The sequence below is a fragment of the Rhincodon typus genome, chromosome 1, assembly GCF_021869965.1.
Source record: "Rhincodon typus isolate 14 chromosome 1, sRhiTyp1.1, whole genome shotgun sequence".
Lineage (NCBI taxonomy): Eukaryota > Metazoa > Chordata > Chondrichthyes > Orectolobiformes > Rhincodontidae > Rhincodon > Rhincodon typus.
Window position 1 is genome coordinate 70096975 of NC_063332.1, and position 25471 is coordinate 70122445.

At 39.9% G+C, this 25471-nt stretch overlaps 1 protein-coding gene across 5 annotated transcripts in view; it reads left to right on the top strand.

Moving 5' to 3' along the window:
* Positions 1 to 25471, top strand: part of LOC109937195 (microtubule-associated tumor suppressor 1 homolog) — a 165500-nt gene that overhangs the window by 69127 nt on the left and 70902 nt on the right. For all 5 annotated transcript variants that reach the window (XM_048600564.1, XM_048600566.1, XM_048600565.1 and 2 more), the window contains 3 exons: positions 349 to 552; positions 3991 to 4128; positions 6921 to 7013. In XM_048600564.1, the coding sequence (XP_048456521.1) occupies positions 349 to 552; positions 3991 to 4128; positions 6921 to 7013 (435 nt within the window). The remainder of the gene's footprint in view (positions 1 to 348; positions 553 to 3990; positions 4129 to 6920; positions 7014 to 25471) is intronic.

The window sequence follows — 25471 nt, forward strand, 5'->3', positions numbered from 1 at the left end:
GACAAGTAAATGAATAGCGAATTCTTACCACAGTGACTGTATTAAATGATGTTAGACACAATTCAACTTGATTGTCAATGTTTTGAGAATTGGGAAGGGTATATATTTAGATTTTCAGCATTTATGTAAAGCTCATCTGAAGCCACCTATGTTTGGTTGGAGTATGGGCAGAGCTAAATATTCAAAGTTTATTGGAGACTTCAGGATGCTTTATTGGGGAAAGGTGCTTGTTTTTGGTGTGTGCTGTGCCCCTGGTTTTTGGGTTCCAACTGAAGAAAACCACAAATGCCATTTCAGTTGAAATGGCAGTTTTGCTTTTGCCTAACTTCTGAAAATTATTTCTTACAGATCAACAAAAAGCAAACTCGATTAAAGCAAAACCAAGATCTGCATCATTGAAACCTGCTTTGAACTGGGGAGGGAATGTAATAAAAAGCACACCTGGTTCCAAACTGCCTGTACCAGCTTCTAGGTTGCAAAGAATCAACAGCCTGTCATCAGTCAGCAGTGGTGTGTCAATTCAGAGTGTTCAGAGCACTTGCAGTAATAAATGTAAGTATCTTTGCCTTTGTTTCTGTTTGAAAGGCCATTGAAGGCTATGAAGAATTTAAAGTGCTAACTTAACTATCTCCAGTATTTGTTGGAAATTAACCCAAATATGCCAATCTTTGTAAAAACAAGCATAACTTTATGCAAGTTGTGGACATGTTCTGAGTTTTACTTTCCTATGCCAATTTAGTAAAACTGGCAATATTTATCAAAACTAGTTTTCATTGAGTAGTACCATCATGAATTTTGCCTGTTGGTTTTTAAAAAAAACATGGAAAATGTAAAGGTAGATAAATCTGTTGATGAATGTTAACTTATACGCTTGGATTTAAAAAAAAAAATTCATTCATGGGATGCTAGCATTGCTGTCTTGGCCAGAATTTATTGCTGGTCCCTAATTGCCCAAAGTGCAATCAGTCTGGGTTAGAGTTTGATGTAGGGCAGGTAAGAATGGTAGATTTCCTTCCCTCAAGGACATGTGAAGTGGATATTTTTTAACACCACTGGACACTAGCTAAATGCTTGCTCTTAGGCCAGTTTTTTTTTTTGTTGAACTCCTCTTGCTGACATCTGCTGTAGTGGGATTCAAATCCATGCCCCCAGAATAATAGTCAGTTTCTGGATTATTTGTCCACTGGCACTACCATTTGTCACTGTCTCCTGTCAGCCATTGATCTGATAAAGTACTCCTTCAGTTTGGGCTCAGCTGAGCTGTTCATTTCACCATTAAACTTCTTCATTCCTGAAATGAATTGTGATTTTTGAGACTATAATGGCCAAATTATTTTTGAATGCATCGTTAGATTCACTAGCAACTGTTTTTTTTTTAAGTAGTACATCTTTGTAAAAAGAAACCATTCAATGTTCAGGGAATAGTAGGGGAGTGGGACTAATTGAAATCCGTGCCAGCTTCAGCAAAATCTGCCGAATTGAAGCCCACTAATTTCTTTTCTACATTTCTTAATTTAGTCTTGCAATAATCTTGCTCGTTGTGAAAGATGTACCTAAAGCAGAACTTGCTAGCATTTCGTTTCCACAAAGAATTTTACTTGAAAAAAATGAACATTGAGGTGAGAATGGCATTTATTCCAGCTTCGAATACCGAATGTCTTGACGGCATTCAACTGAAACTAAACATGATTTGCTTTCTGGTCCTATTTGGTGTTTTGACCCCGATTTAAATGCTCGAGTGCAGAGTGCTCCGAAGAAACGAGCAACATCGTACAACAACTAACAAGGAACAAAAGCGATCCAGTAAAAGTAGGACGTGAATCGCTGTTTCGAAACGAATGAATTGAATGATGTGCTCCCACCATTAGTTCATAAGTCTAATTCAACGAATTTATTTTACATTAGTTGTCCTTGAAGGATGTAACACAATGCCTCAATACAGTTTTCTAAATGAAGCTGGGATTTTACATGCAAGTGCTTTGTTTCCTTTGATTGGCCATCTCTTTGTGCGTGTAGCTGAAGCACAGCGCACATGCCTAGCAAATTAGTTATTTCCACTCTATTTCGCTGAGGGTCAGCGTTGGAAATGGCAGCATGAGCAAGGGTGAAATGTTATTTTGTCTGCTTGATTCTGGACCATTTCAATGACTGTACCAGGGGGACTTCGAAGCTGCACCTATACCACTTTTTCTCCACGTATTTTCTCCAATTCGACACTTGTGCCACCACACACTTCAGGAAGTCGGAGTGATGTCATGTTTGTGACCTTTCTATTAATTGGATCTTATAGTTTCTGTATTGTTCCTTTGTTAGCAGTCTTAATTGGGCGACCTAAATATCAGCACTTAAAATGTAAGTCTATCAATGTTATTGAGAAGCCTTCTTTCAGATTACTGTTTTACTGGGGAAGGGGGTCCCCTTGATTGTTGATATTGGTTGAATTGCGAATTGCTGCTTGCGCTTAAAAATCTGCAGTTAAGGATATCAGCTACAAGATGGGGAATGTCTGTACAAAGGCAGTTGCATTTTTCTGTGATGGTAGAAAAGCATTACTATAGAAACAGATGGACACCCCCTGGGGACCAGTTCGTGCTCTGATTTCTGATTACGAATGCATACAAACAGTTGAGCAAATGTGTGCAGCTTTTTTGTCGTGATTGTTCCGTGCTATGTGTTTGACAAACCAAAACAAATTGTTGAGGTTGGGGGGGGGGGTTAAATCGTGACTGAACTGCATTGAGTGCAGAGCAGATACTGGTTAAATATGCTGCTCCCTTCAGCGATGAGCACCGGAACACACCGACACTCAGCTTTGGCCAAAGCTATCTGTCGAAGGTGAGCTTTAATTCGGACGATGGGAACGTGTGTTGTCTTGTTTTAGCTTCGATATTAAATGTGCCGTCAAAGCTGACGTCCCGGTTGGACCTGGTCATGTGATTTCAGTCATATAGCAATTGCTAAAATTTGTACTCCAATATAGATGTCCTAATGCTTTTGCTGCATGAAGCTTCCGCAGAAGCAAATATTTTAGCAATCATTATGCCCGAAATTGATTCGCGCACATTCTGTCAAGGATTGGTAGGATCCTGCCTGCACAGGGTTGGATGCGGACTTGTTCAGCGATAGAATGGAAATTGCTTCCAGATGGCAAATCGTTGGAGGAATGCATTTATTCTGATTTCGGCCATTTCACTGCAACGTATTTGAGCTGGAGTAGGTCCCCTCAAATCCATCATGGCGGTCGCAGCTCCTAATGATAAAAATTTGTTGCAAAGCAATTGTGATGACTTCTAATGCTATAGTTGATACCCAAATACAAAGCTTGCTTTTCTTCACATACTTCATCTCTGTCATGTTTACTAAAATTGTCTGTAATCTTGGGGGGGGGGGAGAAAACACCAAGCCTTGCTTCCTCATTTCTGAGGATGAACTGCAGAATGTTCAACCTGAAGACTTGGTGGTGCAGTGGTAATGGTTGCAGAAGCTGTAGGCTCAAGTCCCATTTGAGGACTTGATGGCCAAAGAAGCTGCTCATAAGGAGGCCCAACAGATTGAGTGTTGACTTGAAAATGCTCGTATGTAAGCCACATTATAATGTTGCAATGCTAGATCATGAGAAGGGAAAGATTCCTGTTCAGCTATGTGATTACAAGAGGTTTGTTGTGTTTACCATCAGTGCCTATAATTCCAGGCTGCAACATACATATAAAACTAAGTTACCACAGCATTGGCTACTTGGTGCTTTTGTCTAGATAAATGGAGTGGATCAGGTTGCCATAACACAAGGTTCCCTGCTGTGGCTGAGATGGATTCTGGACCTGCTCTCTTTGGTCTACACATGGGAGAGATTTGTGGCGCTACAGGTCAGCACTGTCTCTGGCCAGAGAAGTGAAAAAGCAGCACGTGTAATCATTATCCTCAGTAGCGAATTTGTACTTTGCAGCTTGCAAAAATGGTTACTGTAAACAAAACAAAACTTTCTTTTTCCAGCTGCAGTTGCTTCAACAAACCATCAGACAGATGGTCCTCGGAAACGTGCGCTCTCTGCCAACTCCAGTAGTATTCAAACACCATGTGCCAAATCATTGCAGAAAAATAAAGTGGTTTCTGTGAAGACCCCATGCAAAGGTATGTATTCCACCATAAACTGCAAGGATGGTACTATAGGTTTGCTGTAATTGTGTCTTAACTAACTTATGAATGAACATGGATTTCTTTAGATTCACAAATGGTCCAGCATTTTATGTAGCTTTTAGCATTTCTGATCTTTTAGGGCAGTGATGTTGATACGATCTTGTTACTAAATTTTCAGTAATTCAAGTGGTCAGTGGTTGTTACTGTTATTTTGAAACACTTAAATTTCACCCATTTGTAAAAGGTTCAGTAGATTTAGCTGTGTTCAATCATGTGTGGTCTAAGAATTAAATTGCCCTTGAAATTGGAGTTTGTGGTTTTCTTAAAAAGAAAGCTCATCATGCGCTAAGTTTTGCAATTTACTAGGCTTGGAGGAATGCTGAAGCATGAGCCAGATTGTTTGTTTTGTTTTTTTATTCTACAAGCTGTCAAGTCCCCCTCCTTGGCCTAAACCCAACAAAGCAGTTCCTTCTAACTCTGTGTTTGAAGAACAGCATATGAAAGAACCAAATGCGGATTGGATGGAGTGTAGGGAGCTGGATTTGGTTTATGGCTTGCCTCTTTCTTTCTCTTTTTTTTTTCTCTCTGCTGGATAAAGCAGTTTTTTACATAATTGCACAAAAATTTCCAGTCAACGAAGCTTGTTCACTGGAAGGGCCACTTGTGTTGTATGAAATAATCTTACTGGTATGCATTGCCAGCAAGGCTAAATTTATGTGCTCTGACTGCAATTTGGGCTTGATTCTGAATGAGCTCCCTCCATGCTCTCTCCGAGTTCTGTATAAGGATTGGAGTATTTGATTTATATTGCACTATGTATAGATGTGTCAAACCCAAGTCCTACTTCCTTGGCGGTAGGTAGGAGAGGATTTGTAATATACCCCCACAATATTTACCATTTTTATATTGCTACAAAGTATTATTGCAAACTTGAAGATTACGCTGCACCTCAGATCCAGAGTTGCTGTTACTATTGAATTTTCTGTTCTAGAACAGTGTAAAGGTTGTCTGCATTATGTTTAGCGGCTATCCCTGGTTTTTAATCTACATTCAGCCTGTTCATGTTTTCCTGAATTGATGTCACAATTCATGTAAAAATTAACGACAACTGGTTCAACCTTCCCTCCCTCTCAACACATTGCTATTTCTGAATCACCAGACTGGTTATCTGACATCCAGCAACAGACAAACATGCACTTTCTCCAGTTAATATTGGAAAGATTGAAAAATAACTGATTTAAGCCCTACTACTGTCTGTTCTTTGGCTGCTGGTCCCATCTCTTTCCTTAGTAACTGTCTAAGGTAGAGCCAAAACATGAACATCATTATTACTGGACTCTGGGAAGTGAGCTTTTGGCCACAGAACTTTGTCTTTAAGAACACCTATTTCTGCCTGATTATAACCTTTGCTAACCTCATCAGCTGCTGAAGTCCACACTGGTGCTTTTGCCTCAATTCCAAAACACGCTCGGCTGGCCTCTGACAATTTACTCTCTAAGCATGATCATCTAAAGTTGTGTTCATGCATATTCTTGCAGCATGTCTCTTTGACAAAAGTTGTGCTTTTTCCGCCTTTGGTTCCCTGTCAGAAATACTTTATTATAATAACAGTTTATTTCCAAACCTGTCCATGGCCTTGCACTTCCTATCTTCATCCTCCTCTTCCATCTGTCATTAAATTTGTTAGTTATTGCCTTCCTTTAGTACTTTTTAAACACACTCCTCCTTTCTTTGCATTTTCTTGACCAAGTTTGTTGTAATTCTTGTACTTAGTCGCTCGACTACTGAAATGTTATGACACCTCCTGAAGCAGGTGAGACTTCAACCCAAGCATCCTGACTCGAAGGTGGGAGTAATACCATCGGGCACTTGTGGCACATAAAAATTCTGTTGGACTAAAGTTGCTACGCAGATGACAGCTGCTTTTTAACTGTCGTTACACTAACCTAGTGAATAGGTGACTTCTATGATGCAGAGGTAGTGCCCCATAGTTCTGGGCCAGGATGCCTGGGTTCGAATCTCACCTGCTCCATTTGTGTCATAACCTTTTTCTAAACGGGTTGAATTGCAAATATCCACAGGGAAATTCCCACTACAGGTCAGAGTCTTAAATATTAAGCTAGTGGATGAGGGGCTATGGTATGGTGGTCGTGTCTCCTCCCTTTTTAAGGGAGGAGATGGACTAGTGTTATTGCTAGACTGTTCATTCAGGCAGAGGTGATGTTCTGGAGACCTGTGTTCAGATCCCACCGTGGAAGATTTTGAATGGTGGTCTAATGATCAAACGATCATAAATCCATTGGTACACCAGATGGATTTTTCCAATGCCCTTTTAGGGAAGGAAACTGCCATCTTAACTGGTATGGCTGACGTGACTTCAGATCCACAGCAGCAATGTGGTTGACTCTTAATTGCACTCTGAGCAATTCAGGAATGTCAATAAATGCTGCCTGAGCCAACGATGCCCTCATCTTGTGAAGGTTTTTTCCAAAAATTCATATATGTTCAAGTCCCACCTATTCCAGAGGGTTGTAATATATTTTCATTAACCTGTCCAGAGACATCTGAACTAGTGAATGATGAAAGGCCATATTATTGATTTTTCCTTCTCTGGCTGGAACAGCTCTCATGTGCGTAAAGGCCTTTGTGCAGTACTTCAACGCGTTTCTGATTTTGGTGTTTGGAATGCAGAGTCAAATTTGGCAAAACTGAACAACGTTTTAAATGAATCTGGACTATCAGTCTATACCAACCACTTCAAATTTTCACCCTTTCTTTCCTTAAAGGATTGAATAAAAATGTCACCACTTCAAATCAAAGCCTTCAAGGATCCGGTTCAAAGTCTTCAAGACAACTAAGCACTTCGCGCAAGTTTCAAGGTAAAATCTATTTTCTAATATTTTGACTCCCTGGCTAGACATTGTTGTTTTTGGCACTAGTTGTTCAGTTAATGTAATAATCCTAGAAGTAAAGAGGCTTTTTGTTTGTGGAATTGAAGATAAAGGGTTGTTTTGCCACTAAGAATGTTGGCTGAATATTTTAATGGATGTTTTTGACTAACTTTTTTTTTTTTTGGAGCAATTTAAATTCAGTTGCTGCCAGAAAAGAGTGGATAGATAATGTCACCAATTATATCAGCCCATTTGTTTAATGAAAAAGTTACAGTTTAAACACAAAGCTCTTTTCACCATTTTATGTTGGACAAATATAGATTAAGAAATCTGCAATGAAGAATTGCTGACATGAAGAAAAATTATGGAATTTATCTTTGAGATCCATATTACATATTAGTAAATGGAGGGGGGGGGGAAATTACTCTGAGAATAAACTTAACCAAGTCTATCTGTAACTTAGCCTCATTGTGCAAATATACGTGTTTAGTGTTTAAATTTTGTGGTAAACCTAAACAAAAAGCAATTAAGTCTATCTGATTAATTCTTGTTCAGCTGCTTTGTTCCTTTTGCCTCCCACTTTTAGTCCCTAATCTTAGGCAAAAGTGACCAAAACCATTTGATTTCAAGTGAATGCTAATATTGTAGCCGATAACTCTTTTTTAACTTTGATCAACAAATACTAGGTGCAAAGATTTCTAATAACTAATTTGAACATAAGTTGATTTATAAAATAGACTACTTTTTCTCATTTTCTTAAAGGTTTGATTCCATTTGCTATTATGGCAGCTTTTCAGACAGCAGACTGGGACAGAATCTGCTGTAGGAGAGCATCTGTTGTTAGACTGACTTGCTCCTGTGCAGCTCAACTCAAACATTGGGTAACTTAGGAGAAGGACAATACACAACACCGGGTAGGGAAATGTGGGATCTGAATAAACTGAGCAACCAGCAGGGGTATCTTAATGAGAGCAAAATATTTTTGAATAAATCCAGAAGTGAATGTGCTTTTTTTAAAAAAAAGTAAGAGTTTTGCTTGAGAGAAGTATATCAGCAATTTTTTCTTTAAAAATTGCTTTGACAGCTCTTAATATGTCAGTAAAATTTAAAACCTGACGGAGTGGATCTTTGGCATCCAGATTAGTTACTACAAATGCAAAGATGATGTTTTGACACTAATTAACATTTTATTGTGGTTTGAAATGTGCTTGATTTTGGACAGTGTTCTCTTGTGGTTTGGAAATCTATGCGTGCTCAAGCCAAACCCCTCTTGTAACTATTATCCATGTCTGTTTTTGCACTGTACATAAGCTTACAGAACAGGAGGCTCAGCTATACAGAGTGCAGTTCTTAGTGTAAATACTGAGAATGAGATCAGTCATACGACTTTCTTGGGTGCACTTAGAATCAACAAACCATTGCTACAGTTTGAGACATTCCACTGCAACCTTGGGTGGATATAGATGATCTTGAGGCACAATTTGTGCATCACAGGATCTAAGTTCCATGTAGAATGAACCCATTCACATGGTGTCCAGATATCCTGACCAGTGTTTAAGATGAAACCAAGACTCATTAGTTCAAAACTGAAAGAACTGTGGATGCTGTAAATCGAGAACAAAAACAAAGTTACTGGAAAAGCTCAGCAGGTCTGGCAGCATCTGTGAAGAAAAAATAAAATCAGTTAATGTTTCAGGTCCAGTGACCCTTCCTCAACTTGCGTTACCAGGCCCAAAATGTAAACTGATTTTTTTTTTTTTTTTCTTCACTGATGCTACCAGACCTGCTGAGCTTTTCCAGCAACTTCTGTTTTTGACCCATTTAAGTCAAGTTTTTTTTTTCTATGGTGTTACAGCATCTTGATCAGTACAAACTAGCTATCACTTTTTTTTAAGTTCAGTTTCTCTTTATCTAAGACAGTACTTAATTGACTAACAATTTTAGAATATTCCAAAGTTGGCGTTAGCGAGACAAATGCAAACCTATTGGCTTTTTTGTTTTTATGTGACCTGATAGAAAGATGTGAAGGCCGTGGAAAGGATGCAGCAAAGGCTTACAAGGGATGAAGGACTTCGGTGTATGGAGATTCTCTACCTGCAAAATAGAAGGTTGAGGAGATTTTTTTTTTAATTTATACTTGGCATGTGGGGAATTCTTCCCTCAGCCAATATTTATTGCCCTGGAGGAAGTGACAGTGAACTACTGCCTTGAAACATTGCCATCCTTGGGGTGAAAGGATGGTTACAATATAGTTGTGAGGTCAAAATTCTGGAACAATGAAATATGAGCAATATATTTCCAAGTCAGGATGGTATGTGGCCTGGAGAATTTTCCTGGTTTTCCCATGCATCTGCCATTCTTGCCCTTTTTTAGATGGTAGAGGTTTCAGGTTTAGAGGAGACTTGACTTAATGCAATGCTTCTGGTAGATGGTAGATGGTGAACTGTCAGTGGTGAATAGAGTGAATATTGACCTGTGGTTGGTGCTAATCAAGCAGGCTGCTTTATTGCTGTCAAGTTGCTTGTGTGTTGGAGCTGCACTCATCCAGGCAAGTAGGAAGCATATGATCTCATTTCTGGCTTGACTTGTAAATAGTGGACAGGCATTGAGAAGACAGGAATCGAGTTACTCCCTATGGGACCCTTAGCCTCTGACTTTACAGTATTTTGAAGGCTGATCTGGGCCAATTTCTGCTCTGTGATAATCCCCAGAATCTTAATGGGCAGTCAACAATGATTAGATTTTCCTGCTACAAATGGTCATTGCCTGACTTCTTGTGACACACCAGTTGCTTGCCACATTCAGTCCAAATCTGGACATTGTCCAGGCCTACCTGAGGATGGAAACAACTGTTTTAATATGTCACAAATGGTGCTGAACATTGTGTGCAATCATTTACAATGGAAGAATACGATTGGAGCAGTTCAAGATGGTTTTACCTTGGAAACTACCTGAAGAAACTGCAATGATTTCCTGGGTTGAGTGGTGATCTCCAACCATCTTACTCTAGGTATGATTCAAACCAGGCAGTAATTTTTTTAGTCCATGTTTGGATGAGGGCTAACAAAGTCAGGAGCTGAGTGGGTCTGATGGAAACCAAATGATGTGTCTGAGCTTTTTTTTTTGTTTTTGCTAGAGGTACCATTTCAGCAGTGCTGATGACAACCAATAATTTAACAATGGTTGCGAGTAGACCAGGACAGTACTTACCTAGTTTGAACTGGACAACCTGGATACAGTATTCCAATGTTAATAGTTTATCTAAGGCAGTGATGCTGTTACTGATGTGCAAGTAAGTGACTGAGGTTATGGAGCAGATGTACGTTGAGAGCATTTCAATGCAGTACCAAAGTTGTCAACCAACTCATTCAGCATGTTTTAAGCTCTTTTGGGAGCAGATGGATTTGATGGCTTGAGAATAGTATTTATATCTGGAACCAAGCAAGATTTGATGAATCTTCATATCATTGGGTAAGCCTCACTTGGCATGTATACACATCAACACATACTTTCTTAAATAACTTGAAGAGCAATAGACCTTGAGTTGAGCTGAAAATATTTAGCTTCGCTTGCAGGTTAAGGGTGGAGTGGGTAGTTTAAAATGTTCAAAATTACATGTTTTATAGTGTAATGGGAAAACTAGGGGAGACTATGGCATAGGGATAATGCCACTTGATTAGTAATCCAGCACATCAGACGATAATGTTCTGGGGTTGAGTTTGAATCCCATTATGGCAGGTGGTGAAATTAAATTTAATTAAATGTAAATCTGAAATTAAAAGGTAGTCTAGTGATGACCATGTTTCATTATGAAAACAAATGCCTTCTAAATAAGGTAATCTGTGTTCTTTTGGCCTGCATGTGACCTCAATCATGGTTGATTCTCAACTCTGTTTAATTTGTTCACAGGATGACGGCATCTCAGGCTATGATAGCACTTATTGCCTGTCCCTAATTGCCCACAGATCAGTTATGAATCAACCACATTGTGTGGTCTGGAGTCACATGTAGGCCAGTTTCCTTCCCTACAGTGCATTAGCGAACCAGATGGGTTTGTCTGACAATTGACAGTGGTTTCATGGTCATGACTGGATTCTTAATTCCAGATTTTCATTGAATTCAAATTCCACCAATTGCTGTGGTTGGATTCAAACTCGGATCCCCAGAACGTTATCTGGGTCTCTGGATTAACAGTCCTGTGATAATATCACGAGGCCAGCTACATCATTCATTGCTTGAGAATGGTCACTAACAGTAGTCACACTAATTTCCAGGCTGGATCAATAAAGATGCCACTGAAGAGACTGTAGAAATCAAGTCCATTAAGCCTTGTTGCCCAGTAGTTGTACCCCTACCTCTAAGATCCCTAGGCTCAAGTCCCAACTGCACCTGAAATGTCATTGCTAGCCACCCTGTTTAGGGGATGGTCAATTAACCAGCCAGTGGTATTTGCATCCCATGATAATAAAATTTAATATGAAATTGATATTAAAGGGAGGATTGCATTTCCCGAAACACACAGCAATTGAGCAGGAGGTTTTTGAAGAGGTATGTAGAATTGAAGAAAAATGACAGGCAGAAAGCAGGAGTGAGTTCATTGGAGAAGCCTTTCAAAGGATTGGTGCCAGTGGACATTTTTAATCAACCTATTTAAACATGTTATGACATATGTAGGACAGTTGGGACTTGAACCTGGGAAGCTTGGAGGTAGGGACACTACCACTGCACAACAAGACTTTGTGGACTTCATCATTTCTGCAGTCTCTTCAGTGGTATCTTTTTATTGATCCATACTGGAGGTTCATGTGAAGACTGCTAATGACTTGTCAACTACCTCATTTAGCATTTCAGGAACTTGCGTGACATACTCAGAACTCAATAATGATACTTGGATTGTTTAACTCTGTATACAGTGACCTGCCCCTGATGGAGTGATTGGATTGCTAAATTAATTGCTGTTGACTTTTGGAGCAACTGCAATAATGTGTAGGTTGTGGTTATAACAAAGTAGAATTTTATATGTGAATGAATTTCCCTTACCACAGAAACTTTAGGCAAAGTTAATAGCAAAGATAGAACTTGGCTGAGCTGTGCATTTTTGTAAATTCAGCACATAGTACCAAGTAAATACTTATAATGCAGGGACTGTTGCCAATGGGAAATGGAAAACTTTGAATTTAGTTAGTCATCAATCTCCAATTTAAGGTTGGGTTACAAGAAGCATTCATCATTGTAGAGACTAGTTTTGATGATGAATGACTGGCTGAGATACATTTCTGCTGAACCTTATTTGCCAGGTGTTTTAATTTCAGTCAGTGTCTAAAGGTTGCTATGTGCTTTGTTCATTTGTAGTAATTTTTAGACTTTGAGATCTTGAATTTTGATACCTTGAATATATGTAGTATTTATTAACTTGTTAAAGTTGGAGATTTGCTTTGGATGCTGAGAGGAGTGTTTCAGCATGCATCAAATATCTAAAACCTGTAATTCATTCTAGTCTAAATTCCTGGTTAGAATGACACTCCTTTCAGATGAGAAAGGGCTGTTCAGTTGTCCGGAGGAAATATTCCAATGACGTCTTAATTGGAAATTCCTGACAAAAATTGCACTTTTTCTTGACCACATTGTAATGATGGACATTATATGGTAACTAGTTTTACTTGAGGATGACTACGTGTGGTAAGTAATGAAGTATTTGCTGTCCTTTTGACCTGTTGATATTGTTGTCAAGCTAACGTTGTTAGTGCATAATATTAGTAATTTTGTGCATAGTAAATAGAAATGAAATGGATTTCTGTCACCTTGCCCGTTAGAAGTGGGTTAATTACTGATTTTTGTTTTCTGTGAAGCTTGATATTTGTGCTCTTCTGATTTGCTAGTTGTGTAAGTTTTTCACGTGGCTGTCATCTTTACAGCTGTTTAACCTCTGCATCTAGAGAACAACTAGAATGAGTTCGTTGCTGGGCTGTTATTTACAATTTGGTACTACAAATGTGAATCCTCTTTCTCCTGGATTTGAAGAAAACTGCTGAACCTGAACAAGCTTATTTTGTTGCAAGAATAAGTGTACAATGTATTCCAACAGAGCACTTTGGCTTAATTGTCGTGCATGCTAGGTTTGGATTAGCGTGTAAAGGAAGCAGATTTTTCTAAGCTTTCAGGTATGACTGTTTGCAAATTTAAAAGGTAAGAAGGATAGCTGTAGTCAAGAGGAGACACAGATGCGCGAAGTAGATGAGGTTTTTTATTAAAAGAATGTGGCATTTGTTGGCGAAGCTTTTTGTCCCTCTTTCAAATTGTCCTGTGAATGTAACTTGTAACATGATCAACTGCAGATCAGGTGATACAGCCACAGTGCTGCAAGGTGACGTGTTCCAGATTTGAAGCCCTTTTATTCTTTCTTCAGTGGATTGAGGGTGTTGCTGGCTAGGCAGTGTTTATTGCCCAGAGGGCAGTTGAAAGTCGTTTCCAACAGGACATTAGTGAACCGGATGGGGTTTTCTGACAATCGACAACGGATTCATGGTCATCATAGAACAGTACAGCACAGTACAGGCCCTTCGGCCCACGATGTTGTGCTGAACTTTTACCCTAATCCTAAGGTCTATCTAACCTCCACCCCTACCTTTTATACTATCATCCATATGCCTATCTAGTAGCTGCTTAAATGCCCCTAATGAGGCCGACTCCACTACCCTCTCCGGCAATGCATTCCACGCCCCGACTGCTCTGAGTAAAGAACCTAACTCTGACGTCTCCCCTATATCTACCTCCACTCCACTTTAAAACTATGCCCCCTCGTAATAGCTACCTCCACCCTAGGAAAAAGTCTCTGGCTGTCTACTCTATCTATACCTCTGATCATTTTGTGCACCTCTATCAAGTCACCTCTCGTCCTTTGTTGTTCTAAAGAGAAAAGCCCTAGCGCTCTCAGCCTTTCCTCGTTAGACCTTCCCTCCATTCCAGGCAACGTCCTGGTAAATCTCCTCTGAACTTTTTCCAACGCTTCCACATCTTTCCTGTAATGAGGTGACCAGAACTGGACACAATACTCCAGATGTATAGCTGGAGCATAACTTCACGGCTCTTGAACTCAATCCCTCTATTAATGAAAGCTAACGCACCATACGCCTTCTTAACAACTCTATCCACCTGGGAGCTTTCGGGGAACTGTGAATATGAACCCCAAAATCCCTCTGCTCTTCCACACTGCCAAGAATCTTTGTTAACCCTGTATTCTGCTTTCAAGTTTGTCCTTCTAAAATGAATCACCTCATGCTTTTCAGGGTTAAACTCCATCTGCCACTTCTCAGCCCAGCACTGCATCCTAGCAATGTCCCTTTGTAACTGAGAACAGCCCTCCGCACTGTCCACAACGCGACCCACCTTCGTATTGTCTGCAAACTTGCTAATCCGCACCTTCATCCAAATCATTTACAACAATCCGAGAACCCAGAACAGATCCTTGTGGTACGTCACTCGTAACTGTTGAATATTTTCCATCCACTACCACCCTTTTGTCTTCTAAGGGTCAGCCAATTCTGAATCCAATCTGCCACGTTTCCCCCTATCCCATGCCTCCTTACCTTCTGCATGAGCCTACCATGGGGAACCTTATCAAACGCCTTACTTAAATCCATATATACCACATCCACTGCTCTACCTTCATCCACGTGTTTGATCACCTCTTCAAAGAATTCAGTAAGGTTTGTGAGGCATGATCTACCCCTCACAAATCCGTGCTGACTGTCGCCAATCAAACTGTGCCTTTCCAAGTGATCATAAATCCCCTCTCTTAGAGCCCTTTCCAATAATTTGCCCACCACTGATGTAAGACGAACTGGCCTGTAATTTCCAGGGTTATCCCGATTCCCTTTTTTGAACAAGGTAATGACGTTTGCCTCTCTCTAATCTTCCAGTGCTATACCCGTTGACCGTGAGGATGAGGAGATCATCACCAAAGGCCCTCCGATCTCTTCCCTCGCTTCCCACAGAATCCTTGGATAAATCCCATCAGGCCTGGGGAACTTATCTATCTTCAACGTCCTCAAAATTCCTAGTACATATTCCCTCCTACCATTGAACTTCTCTAGCCTACCAGCCTGTTTCACACTGTCCTCCTCTACAACTAAATCCCTCTCAGTTGTGAATACTGAAGAAAAGTATTCATTAAGGACCTCTCCTATCTCTTTAGGCTCCGTGATTTAGATTCTTAGTTCCAGATGTTTTATTGAATTCAAATTCCACCATCTGCCATGATGAGATTCGAGCCTGGGTCCCCAGAATGTTATCTGGGTCTCTGGATTAACAGTCCAGCAATAATACCAGTAGGCCATCACCTCATTAAGCAAGGATTGATAGTTCCAAGTCCGAATGAAGGACCATGCTGGTGAGGATGTTGGACGGGTGAATCACCATCCAGTGTTTGTGGGAATCATTGAATTCTTTTAATCTAACTTTTTTGTGTTTTTTGGCTGGTTCTACCTGCCCCTGGTGTTACAAAGGATGTGTCTGGCCTTGTTGCTCTGGAATGCTCCAAGTAGTTGCATCGTTCTATATCACCTGTCATTCATGGAGAAATTTTCAAAGAAAAACACCTTTTTTGACCACAAGTTCATCAAGAAGTGGTCAGCAGTGTGTCCTTGAGACCTTGCACAAAAGGAGTGGGTTAATTTGTGAGGATAGGTTGGACAGGCTAGGAATCAAGTTTCGAAGAGTGAGGGGTGACTTGATTCAAGTGAGTAAAATCCTGACTGGTCCTGACAAAGTGGACATGGAAAGGATATTTTCTGGAACAGTCTAGATCGAAGGGAACTTTTTAAAAATTAATGGCTGTCCTTCTGAACAAATGAAGAACATTTTTGAAGGTTGTGTGACTTTTTAACTGCTTCTGAAGGTAATGAAAATAGTCTTGGGTTTATTAGGATTTTGAGGACAAATGGGAATGTGGAATTCAAAGCACAGCCATCATCTTAGAGTCAGAGCTATACAGCACAAACAGTTCCTTCGGTCCAACCATTCCATGCTGAACATAATCCCAAACTAAACTAGTCCCACTTGCCTGCTTCTGGCCCATATCCCCCAAACCTTTTCCTATTCATGTATCCATCCAAATGTCTCTAACGTTGTAATTGCACTTGTGTTTACCAGTTCCTCAGGAAGTTCATTCCACACAGGAACCACCCTCTGTTTTTTTTTTAAAAAAAAATGCCTCCTCTCACCTTTAAATATGTACCCCCTCGTGTTTAAAATCCCCCATCTTAGGGGATAGACAACTGCTGTCAACTCTACCTGTACCTCATGATTTTCTAAACTTCCATCAGGTCACCTCTCAACCTCCTCTGCCTCAGTGAACAAAGTCCCAGACTATCCAGCCTTTCTTCATAACTTTTTTAGAACTTCCGTACCTGGTAGATCTCCTCTGAACTCTCTACAGCTTGATAATATCCTTCCTATAACTGGACAACCTGAACTGGACACAGTATTCCAGAAGAGGCCTCACCAGTGTCCCGTACAACCTAAACAATGTCCCAACTCCTATATGTAAAGGACTGAGCAATGAGGCAAGTGTGCCAACTGCCTTTTTTAACCATCCTGTTTATATATATATATATAGACCCGTATGGTGGAGTAGACATTAGGTGTTGATTAGCCTAATTCTGCTGCTACTTGGTAATTATATTCATTATCACTTTATCTCCGTCTCATGCTGCATGCAAATGTTTAAGGTATTCTGTGACTTTAGATTGTGGTCCTAGGGGCTTAACAATATACACTTCCATTAATTTCTCCCCAACTTTTTTTTTTTACTAACACTGTACTAATTTCTTTCAATTGCTGATTCTCTAGTCCCTTGGATCTTTAATTTTGAGAAACTACTTCTGCCATCCTCTGAAGACACACAGTAATCATTTTAGCTTCTTTGTCTGTTATAAATCCTCCTGACTCTGACTATAATAAGCTAACATTTCTTCCAGCCAAATGCTTCATTTTTTCACAACTGCAGAAGATCTTCTGCAGTCTACTTTTGCTCATTTTGTACGTATTCTGTTCTTTTCCAGTTTCTTGGCCCCCTTTCTGTATTGGCAAATCCTCCCAATCTTCAGGTTTATTTTTATTTCAGTCAAGTTTATTGGTCTTTTCAATTAATCTGATGCTCACTAAGTACAGTGAAAAGCTTTGTTTGCAAGCAGTACAGGCAGAATGTAGTAAACAAGGGTGGACAGATCATGGGGTGGGAAAAAAACTTGGACAGAGTAAGGCATACAGGTTACACCACACAGGAAGGAGCTAGAAAAGATTAATTTTTACAGATTAGAATTTAAAATTAGAAGTGTAGGGTGGTTACAAGAAACGTTGGTTAGATCTGCTGTAGGGAGTCCACAAATAGTCACCCAGTGTCAGCACCAGCATCAACCATCTTGAATCCTTTTTGAGGTGTAACCCAGCCAGCAGATACCATTCCACTTTGTATTAGAATTTGAACTAATGTCTCAAATCACCTATCCTCCCTGTTAGAGACATATTGTCAAACTTTGTATTGAGCCAGTCAATCCTCCATTTTGATGTTGAATGGCTTGTGGCATTTAGAGCAACCTGAGATCACTACTCTTAAGATCCTGCTTTTAACTTAATTCCTAAAATTTGCTTTGAGGACCGCACTGCTGTTCTTGCCTGTCATAGGTAAGAATTTGGGCTAGGATGTCAGACTTTTACCAGAGAGATTCCTGCAACTAGTTTGTGGCATACCCTTGACACTGGCAACAAGATCTGGCACAGGTTCCTGGATTTCTTTAACTGCAGTGGAAACTCCTGTCTGATCCCCGACTTTGGAATTCCCCCATCATTGCTCTTCCCTCCTTCAGTTCTTGTACTGCTGAGGTCTGGTGCTACAGACTTTAACTGCACTTCATTGATGAACTGTCACCGTTGTCCTCAGTGTCCAAAATGGAAAACCAGTTAGCAAGCAAGATCAGACTTTGTGTCATCAGCTAATAACCTCTATGTGCTTGAAGAGTAAGCTTGTTAAGCTGATGGAACAGATAAGCATGTGGGAGTATGATATAGCTCTCTCTGAAATTTGGCAGGAATGGCAGCTCGATGTTCCCGGTTCTAGTGTCTTCAGATAATAGCAAGAATGGATCACAGTATTGATTAGGGAATCAATTAAAGCAGTGAACGCTGATGTCTTGGAGGGATCATTCAAATGAGGTCATGGGTGGAAGTAAAATGCAAAATGGGCAAACACTGGGTATGTACTAATAGGATAGCGAACAGTCAGGGAGATGGACTGTTTATGTACTGTATGATCATTTCAAAAAATGAATTTTCACATTAACATGAGTTTACCCACTTGAGCAGAAGCAGGAAGGCAGATTCACTGAATAGCGATGGATTGGGAAGGCGGGAGACCTAGTTGTTCCAGTACATAAGTCACTGAAGGAAAACTTGCAGGTTCAGCAGGGGTGAAGAATGCAAATGGTATGTTGCTGTTGATTAGCAAGAAGAATAACATGCAGGAGCAGGGATGTCTGCATTTCATACAGGGCAGTGGTAAGACAACACTTGGAACAGTGTATTGTTTTGGCTTCCTTTATCTGAAGAAGAATATTCTGGCTATGGAGGGAGTTCGATAAAGATTTACCGGCCTGATTGCTGGAATGGCAGGACTGATCTGAAGAGAGGCTAGATCAGTTAGGACTATATTCACTGGGATTCAGAAGAATGAGGGGTGATCTCCATAGAAACCAATGAAATTCTAATGAGACTGGATAGTTTAAGTTCAAGAAGAATGTCCCCAATGGTAAGGAAGTCCAGAGCCGTAGGTCACAGTCTGAGGATATGGGGACGGCTATATAGGACTGAGATGAGGAGGTTCTTCACCCAGGTGGTGGTGAGTATGTGGAATTCTTTGCCATGGAAAGCATTTGAGGCAAGGCTTTGAATGTGTCCAACAATGAGTTAGATTTTGAGGGCTAAAGGGATCCTAGAGCATGGGGAGGAGGTGAGGGCAGGGTACGGAGTTGGATGATCATTCCTAATAATGAATGGCAGAGCAGGCTAATAGGGCTGAATAACTTAGAAAAGGACTATGTTTCAAACTTTGCTTGGACTAGTGATGCTTTTTGAAGTCTATAGGAAGAATATATCTTCATTGTAATCTGCTAAAGCATTTTTGTTTAGCTGTAGCTTTCAATATAAAATGTTATAGTAAGGTAGACTGATTTTTCATTCTGGTGTTGTGAATTTGGTTATCTACTGTTAGTTACAGTGAAGCTTTTTGGCAATGGGAAGGATTGCAAAAATTCCATTACGATTTTTTCTTGAAGACTGCAGTGTATTTCATCTGTATGTGGGAGTTGCATTCATAATGAGCTGTTTTATGAAATTTTTTTGTTTCTTGAAGAAACAATGAAAATAAAAGCCCATACAAATGTTCCAAACTTCTGGTATTCTGTAGTGACCTTTTAAAATTGCTGAAAGAGGGATATGTTAACAAACCGTTTTTCTCTTGTATTCATTAGGACAAATGCAAGAAATCTGAATTTCTAAAGAAGGGTCACTGAGCCTGAAAAGATGAATCTGCTTTCATCCCACAGATGCTGCCAGACTGCCTGAGTTTCTCTGACAATTCCTGTTTTTGACTGAATTTAGCTGAGCATCTGCACCTTTTTTAAAATCTTCCAATCAAAAACTTGAGATCAAGGGAAGTCATGTCCAGAGATGGTTTCCTCAATGCTTGACATGCTGTGAAGATCAAGTTGATTGGTCTAGCAAATGGAAACTATATGTCAATGCTAGAAGGACCTCTCCTGCAATTAACCCAATAGCTTGGCCATAGAGTACCTGTAATGTTGATGCAGGGCTTTGACATCTTGAAGCATAAATTCAGAAAACAGATGTGTAAGCTTGCATAATTCCTTTATCCACTACATTGCTGAACTTAGATGGTGCAGTGCAATCTGCTACCCCTGACTATTAAAGTTTGATCATACTTTCCAGATTTCTTGGTAGTTTAGGTAGTGATTTCTTCTTTCTCCAAAGAAGAACAGTTGTTGATCTATGAAAACAAATCTTTCAACATGTCGTTTACAAGTCTGATTAATGTGATCAGTTCAGTGGCTAATGACCTACCTTAATACAGTTCTTCAAAATTGACTTGAGGTGAAGGCAGGATGGCCATTCAAAATATGGATGTTAAGTGAGTAGAACATTTTCAAGTAACGTAGTTGAATTGTAATCTATTTTAAGCTTGTTGTCTTTTCTCGTACTTTTTTACAGTCAAGCATCTTTGTTGGCTGAGACAAGAGTAATATATATAAATGTAAGTTATTTTATACAAGGATAGATATTCTACAATAAATGATTTGGAGGAGAATGTAACTGGTTTGATTAAGTTTGCCGATGACAAAAGTTGATGGAATTGCAGATAGCGATGAGGACCGTCAAAGGATACAGCTGGACGTAGATCGGTTGGTGACTTGGGCAGAGAGATGGCAGATGGAGTTTAATCTGGAAAAATGAGAGGTAATGCATTTTGGGAGGTCTAATCCAGATGGAAAATATACAGTAAATGGCAGAACCCTTGAGAGTACTAATAGGCAGAGGGATCTTGGAAGCAGCAACTCAGAGTTTGCTGCTAAATATGACTTCATGAGGAAGAACAATTTTCTCAAAATTACTTCCATTAGTTCAAAAAACTTCTTCGACTGAAGACAAACTGGTTTATGAACACACCTGGAATCCTACGTAATGTTGCAGAAATTGCTGCACTGTCAAACTGAACTAAGAAACTTGCCTGCAACTTTGTTTTGATGAACCCCTTCAAGATGAGGATCCCAAATTTATTTTACAGGCTGAAGGTGGATATAGTCTCATGGCATTGTTTGAAAGAGCAATTAATGCTTATGGTTTCCAGGATAAATCTGACTCCAAAGATTACCAAAGCAAGCAAACTTGTTTAACTTTGCAAGTTGTTTATTCAAGTGGCTGTGCTTTCAAAAAGAATGCCTGGTTTTGAAGTGCTTCAGGATTCTTGGAGGGTGTGAAAATGTGTCATGTCAGAGTCCAACCATCTGTATTTGTGTGGATTTTATCTCACTACTGCCTAGGTGTAGCAAATGGATAAGATTAGCTCATCAATGCTTTTTAAGTTTTTATATTTTTTAGTTGATATAAAGCTTATAACATCAGTTGGTACGATAAATCAGCTTCATTTTTGCCCAAATAGAACTTCCTTTGTGGTGTGTTGCCTGTTTTTGTTAAAAATAACACCATACTCTCGGTTCTAACAAATAGTCACTGGATACTACCAAGAGTCCGAGTCCAAGTCCATGTCAACTCCTGAAAGCTTTGCAGCATGGCGCACAGTAGTCCAGGGACCAGTTTGTCCTGCAACCAGGGAAATAATAATTGCCTTCAATGCATCCAACAGTCATACTTAAGGAAGAAGCCACTCCAATGTTCAATAGACATAATAAGAACTGCCAGTTCTGGAGTCTGAGAAGTGTGGAGCTGGAGGATCACAGGCCAGGCAGCATCAGAGGAGCTGGAAAGCTGACATTTCAGGTCGGGAGAAAGGTCCCAACCAGAAACGTCAGCTTTCCTGATCCTCTGCTGCCTGGCCTGCTGCGTTCATTCAGCTCCATGCTGTTATTCAATGGTCAATGCACTCTTTTGTTTTAGTCAAAATTCTTAGATTTTTATCAAGCAAAAGCTGGTCATCAAATACCCTTTTATTTTTTATCTGGTTCAAATATCTCAAGATCTACTCAAAGAAATTTAATTGATGTCCTTTGCTCACCACATCTGAATCCCAGGAACTAACATCACGGTGGCACAGTGGTTAGCACTGCTGCCTCACAGCGCCAGGGACCTGTGTTCGATTCCAGCCTCAGGTGACTGTCTGTGTGGAGTTTGCACATTCTCCCCGTGTCTGCGTGGGTTTCCTCCGGGTGCTCCGGTTTCCTCCCACAGTCCAAAGATGTGCAGGTTAGGCAGATTGGCCATGCTAAATTGCCCGTAGTGTTCAGGGAGGTAGAGGGTGTATATTAGGTGGGACATAGTGGGATGGATCTGGATGGGATGCTCTGAGGTTCGGTGTGGACTTGTTGGGCCGAAGGGCCTGTTTCCACACTGTAGGGATTCTAATTCTAATCAGTTCGATTCTTGATCCAAAATAATAGAGTAGGATTGACTTAAGTCTTTCAATAAGTTTGAATAGCTAGGTGGTATTAGAAGCTGAAGAGAAGTTAAAGAACTTAATGCAACCCAAAACAAAAGAACTGTGGGTGCTAAAAATCAAACGAAAGCAAATTGCTGGGAAAAACTCAGCAGATCTGGCAGCCCCTGTGGAGAGAATTTGGTTAATGTTTCGGGTAGTGACCTTTCTGCGGAACCCTGACTTGATGGTGAGCAGACTGACTCATTTGACGTTGATAAGAGGCCATTTTTTTCTTTTAAAAAGCATAACCCAATGTGCTTACAGCATTTCATAACTAACTAGTTGCTCTTGGATCAATGGTTATCATTCAGATCAGCAGGCAATGACTTGAACGAGACAATAGTGGCTGATTTCCAACAACCGGGCACAGTAAGCGTGTCAAACTATTTGCAAAAGACCAAACATGCAGGAGCTGTGAACTGATGACCACATTAGAATTTTTCCACTGATCTGATCCAGCGCACATGCTTTCCATGGATTCATCACTTGAATTACTTTTCTGCTTCCAATTTGTAATAAAATTAGTAATAAAAGATTCTTCTACTTTCCAAAGTCAAGCCCCTGTAATCACATTCTTAAATTAATTTTCAAGCCAACTTAAATCTGTCAAGCCTGACATTTTATGCATGCACTTCATGCAACTTTGGGATTATTTGTTTAAAGCAGCTATGCAACTTCTTTCAATTTGGTACTTGCATTCTGTTTCCTTTCTCACCTTTTTGTTAGTCTGGAGACCCAATTTGTTTTCCCCTTATTGCTCTCAATGCCTTTGTAATACAGGGTTTCTCATTTGAATAGGACTTTAATGTTTTTAGTCTGGACATAAATCAATACATCTTGTGAACTGTTTCACAATGGTGCCTTTTTTTAAAATAAAGACTGAAGATCCAAATATTCCAAATTATGTAAGGGGTGAATCATATATAATTTGTTTTAGTGTGCGAACTTTGAATTAGTGGCATGTTGATTTGATATTTCTAAAGGGATTTAATGATTTAAAGTATTCCTGTAGCCTTATTTGTTGAGAAGTTTGCTTTGAGAGACTAAGCAAACTTGCCTACGGTGGAGTTATTTTAATGAGTGAACAGAGTAAACTGTAGTATATTAGCTTTCAATTAGAAATTTGGCAGCTGTTTTTCCTTTTTTAGCTTGGGAGTACAAACCCATAGCTCAAAGCTACTTTTCTCCAACTGAACAGGGTTTGCAGAAGTCCTGGTTAAACTCGGTGTGGAATTGTTTAACTTGAAAGGGACAAATTCAGACCTGTAAAGAGCTTACCTCAGTGAAAGGAGTTCAGCGCCAAAAATATAACCCTGAAGGGGTGATTTGAAACTGAAGAAGTCTAAACTCATTGATATCAAGTTTCTGGGAAGGGGCCATCGGATTCTCAATCGGATTGAAGGAAGTTAAAGGAAGTTAAAGGAAGCCCTCGTTGAGAGAGAAAGGAATGTTCTGAGATTTCTGTACAGGTGTGCTGTTGAAACTAAATGCATTTCACCTTATGTTGCAATCTTTAAACTTGTTATGTAAATAGTTTAGTTTATTCAATATTGATTTTATTTTGTTTAAGATGCAATTATATTGTTAAAACCAAATTTGCAGCATTAAATAGTTCCATTGAAAGACCACCTTAAAACAAAACAAAAAAACTCGAACCAATTTTAGTTGGGATCAGACTTGTATGAGAATATCGGCTGGGATCAAAACATTTATCAAAGCAAATTTGTTGTTCTTGAGCAGCCTCATTCACCCAAATGGGTTACTGCTTTTTTGCCAGGTTTTACGCTTCTACTTTTTTTGTTTTTTGAGTAGGCACAAAATGCATAATCTTTTGGTCTGAATCTACAATCCAATCTATCATGGAGTTCAAGATTTCAAATGAGAAAAGAATGGAGCCAAAATATTATCTCATGATCTCTGCTCCAAAAATTGGTTTGCCAGCATGCATGGTATAGTTAGTGATCAGTTCTGCTTTTGTCTAGTCAGTCACTCTCTTGTACCAGACAGCCATGGAAATGTCAAAGATTAAAACTGGACAGACTACCTGGTATTGAAATAGGCACCAGAACTTATGGGCTGACTTTGCTCAGTCAACTACGTTGGTCTAAAATTGTCAAAACTCACCCCGCTAGTCAATCAGTAACCTGAAAGTAACTGGACAAAACAATGCTTGTTAATCCATGCTCAACTATGGCTATTGCCTAACTTGTATGTCCTGTTCACCTGCAAGGCAGACTGACCAGGTTTGGCATTGTAGTGTTGTGTAAAACGGTGCACGTTTCAGAGCCCTAAACATTAACAATCAGTCCCATAGAATCTTGTAGGATCAGGTTAGAAGTGGGTAAGGAAGCCTCTTAATTGCTGCGCATCACTCCCTTAGCTGATGGATCTGTACTGCTGCATATAGAACAGTGCTTGGAAGAATACAAGTATGTATTCGATGTCCATGACAGTGGTTCACTGCTGACTGAGTTGGCCAAGCTTAGAAGGATGCATCTGTCAGACTGTGGTAAGCGAACCAAGTAGGACAAGCTGTCCAGAGCTGATCTTGTCCTTAGCGCCATCTCTCCTGCAGAGACATTGGTTACTCCCACTGTCATGGACCAATACACCAAGCTATACAGGTGAAGTATCATCACATTAAGGATGCCTTCCATTTGTTACACAACCACATGCTAAATGTGATTTGTATTTAAATTCATATCCTATCTAATAACTCCACTGAGCATGAGGTGCTGTGAGCCACCAGTTTAAAAAATAATTGTTTAACTGCAATCTGCAGTAAACTTGGGATTCGGTATATCCCCCCTCGACCTTTTGCTCTCCAGTCCAGGAACCAACTGTGGTTTACTCAAGAATGCAAAAAGAAATGGTTGAAAACTGGATGTCAACCTGGTGAAGCTACTACATTGGACTAATTCCTTGCCAAATAAGTGAAGTGAACCCATAACCAATGGATCAGGTCAAAACTCAGCAGGCCTCATCTATCCAATTATGAAAGGTGCTGGATACTGAACAACTAGTTAATCAAGTATCTTGTCTTCCTAGAGTCCTCTTCATCTCCAGAGTGAGTGAATTGGTGCAGTACTGCTCATTGGACTCAATGGGCACAGTTTCAACAGCAGAAGTCATAACGTGATCAGGAGAAAACAATCATGTTTGGCACCCCATCCACTATGATAAACATACGCTCCCTCAATCGTCAACACAACCAGACCAATCC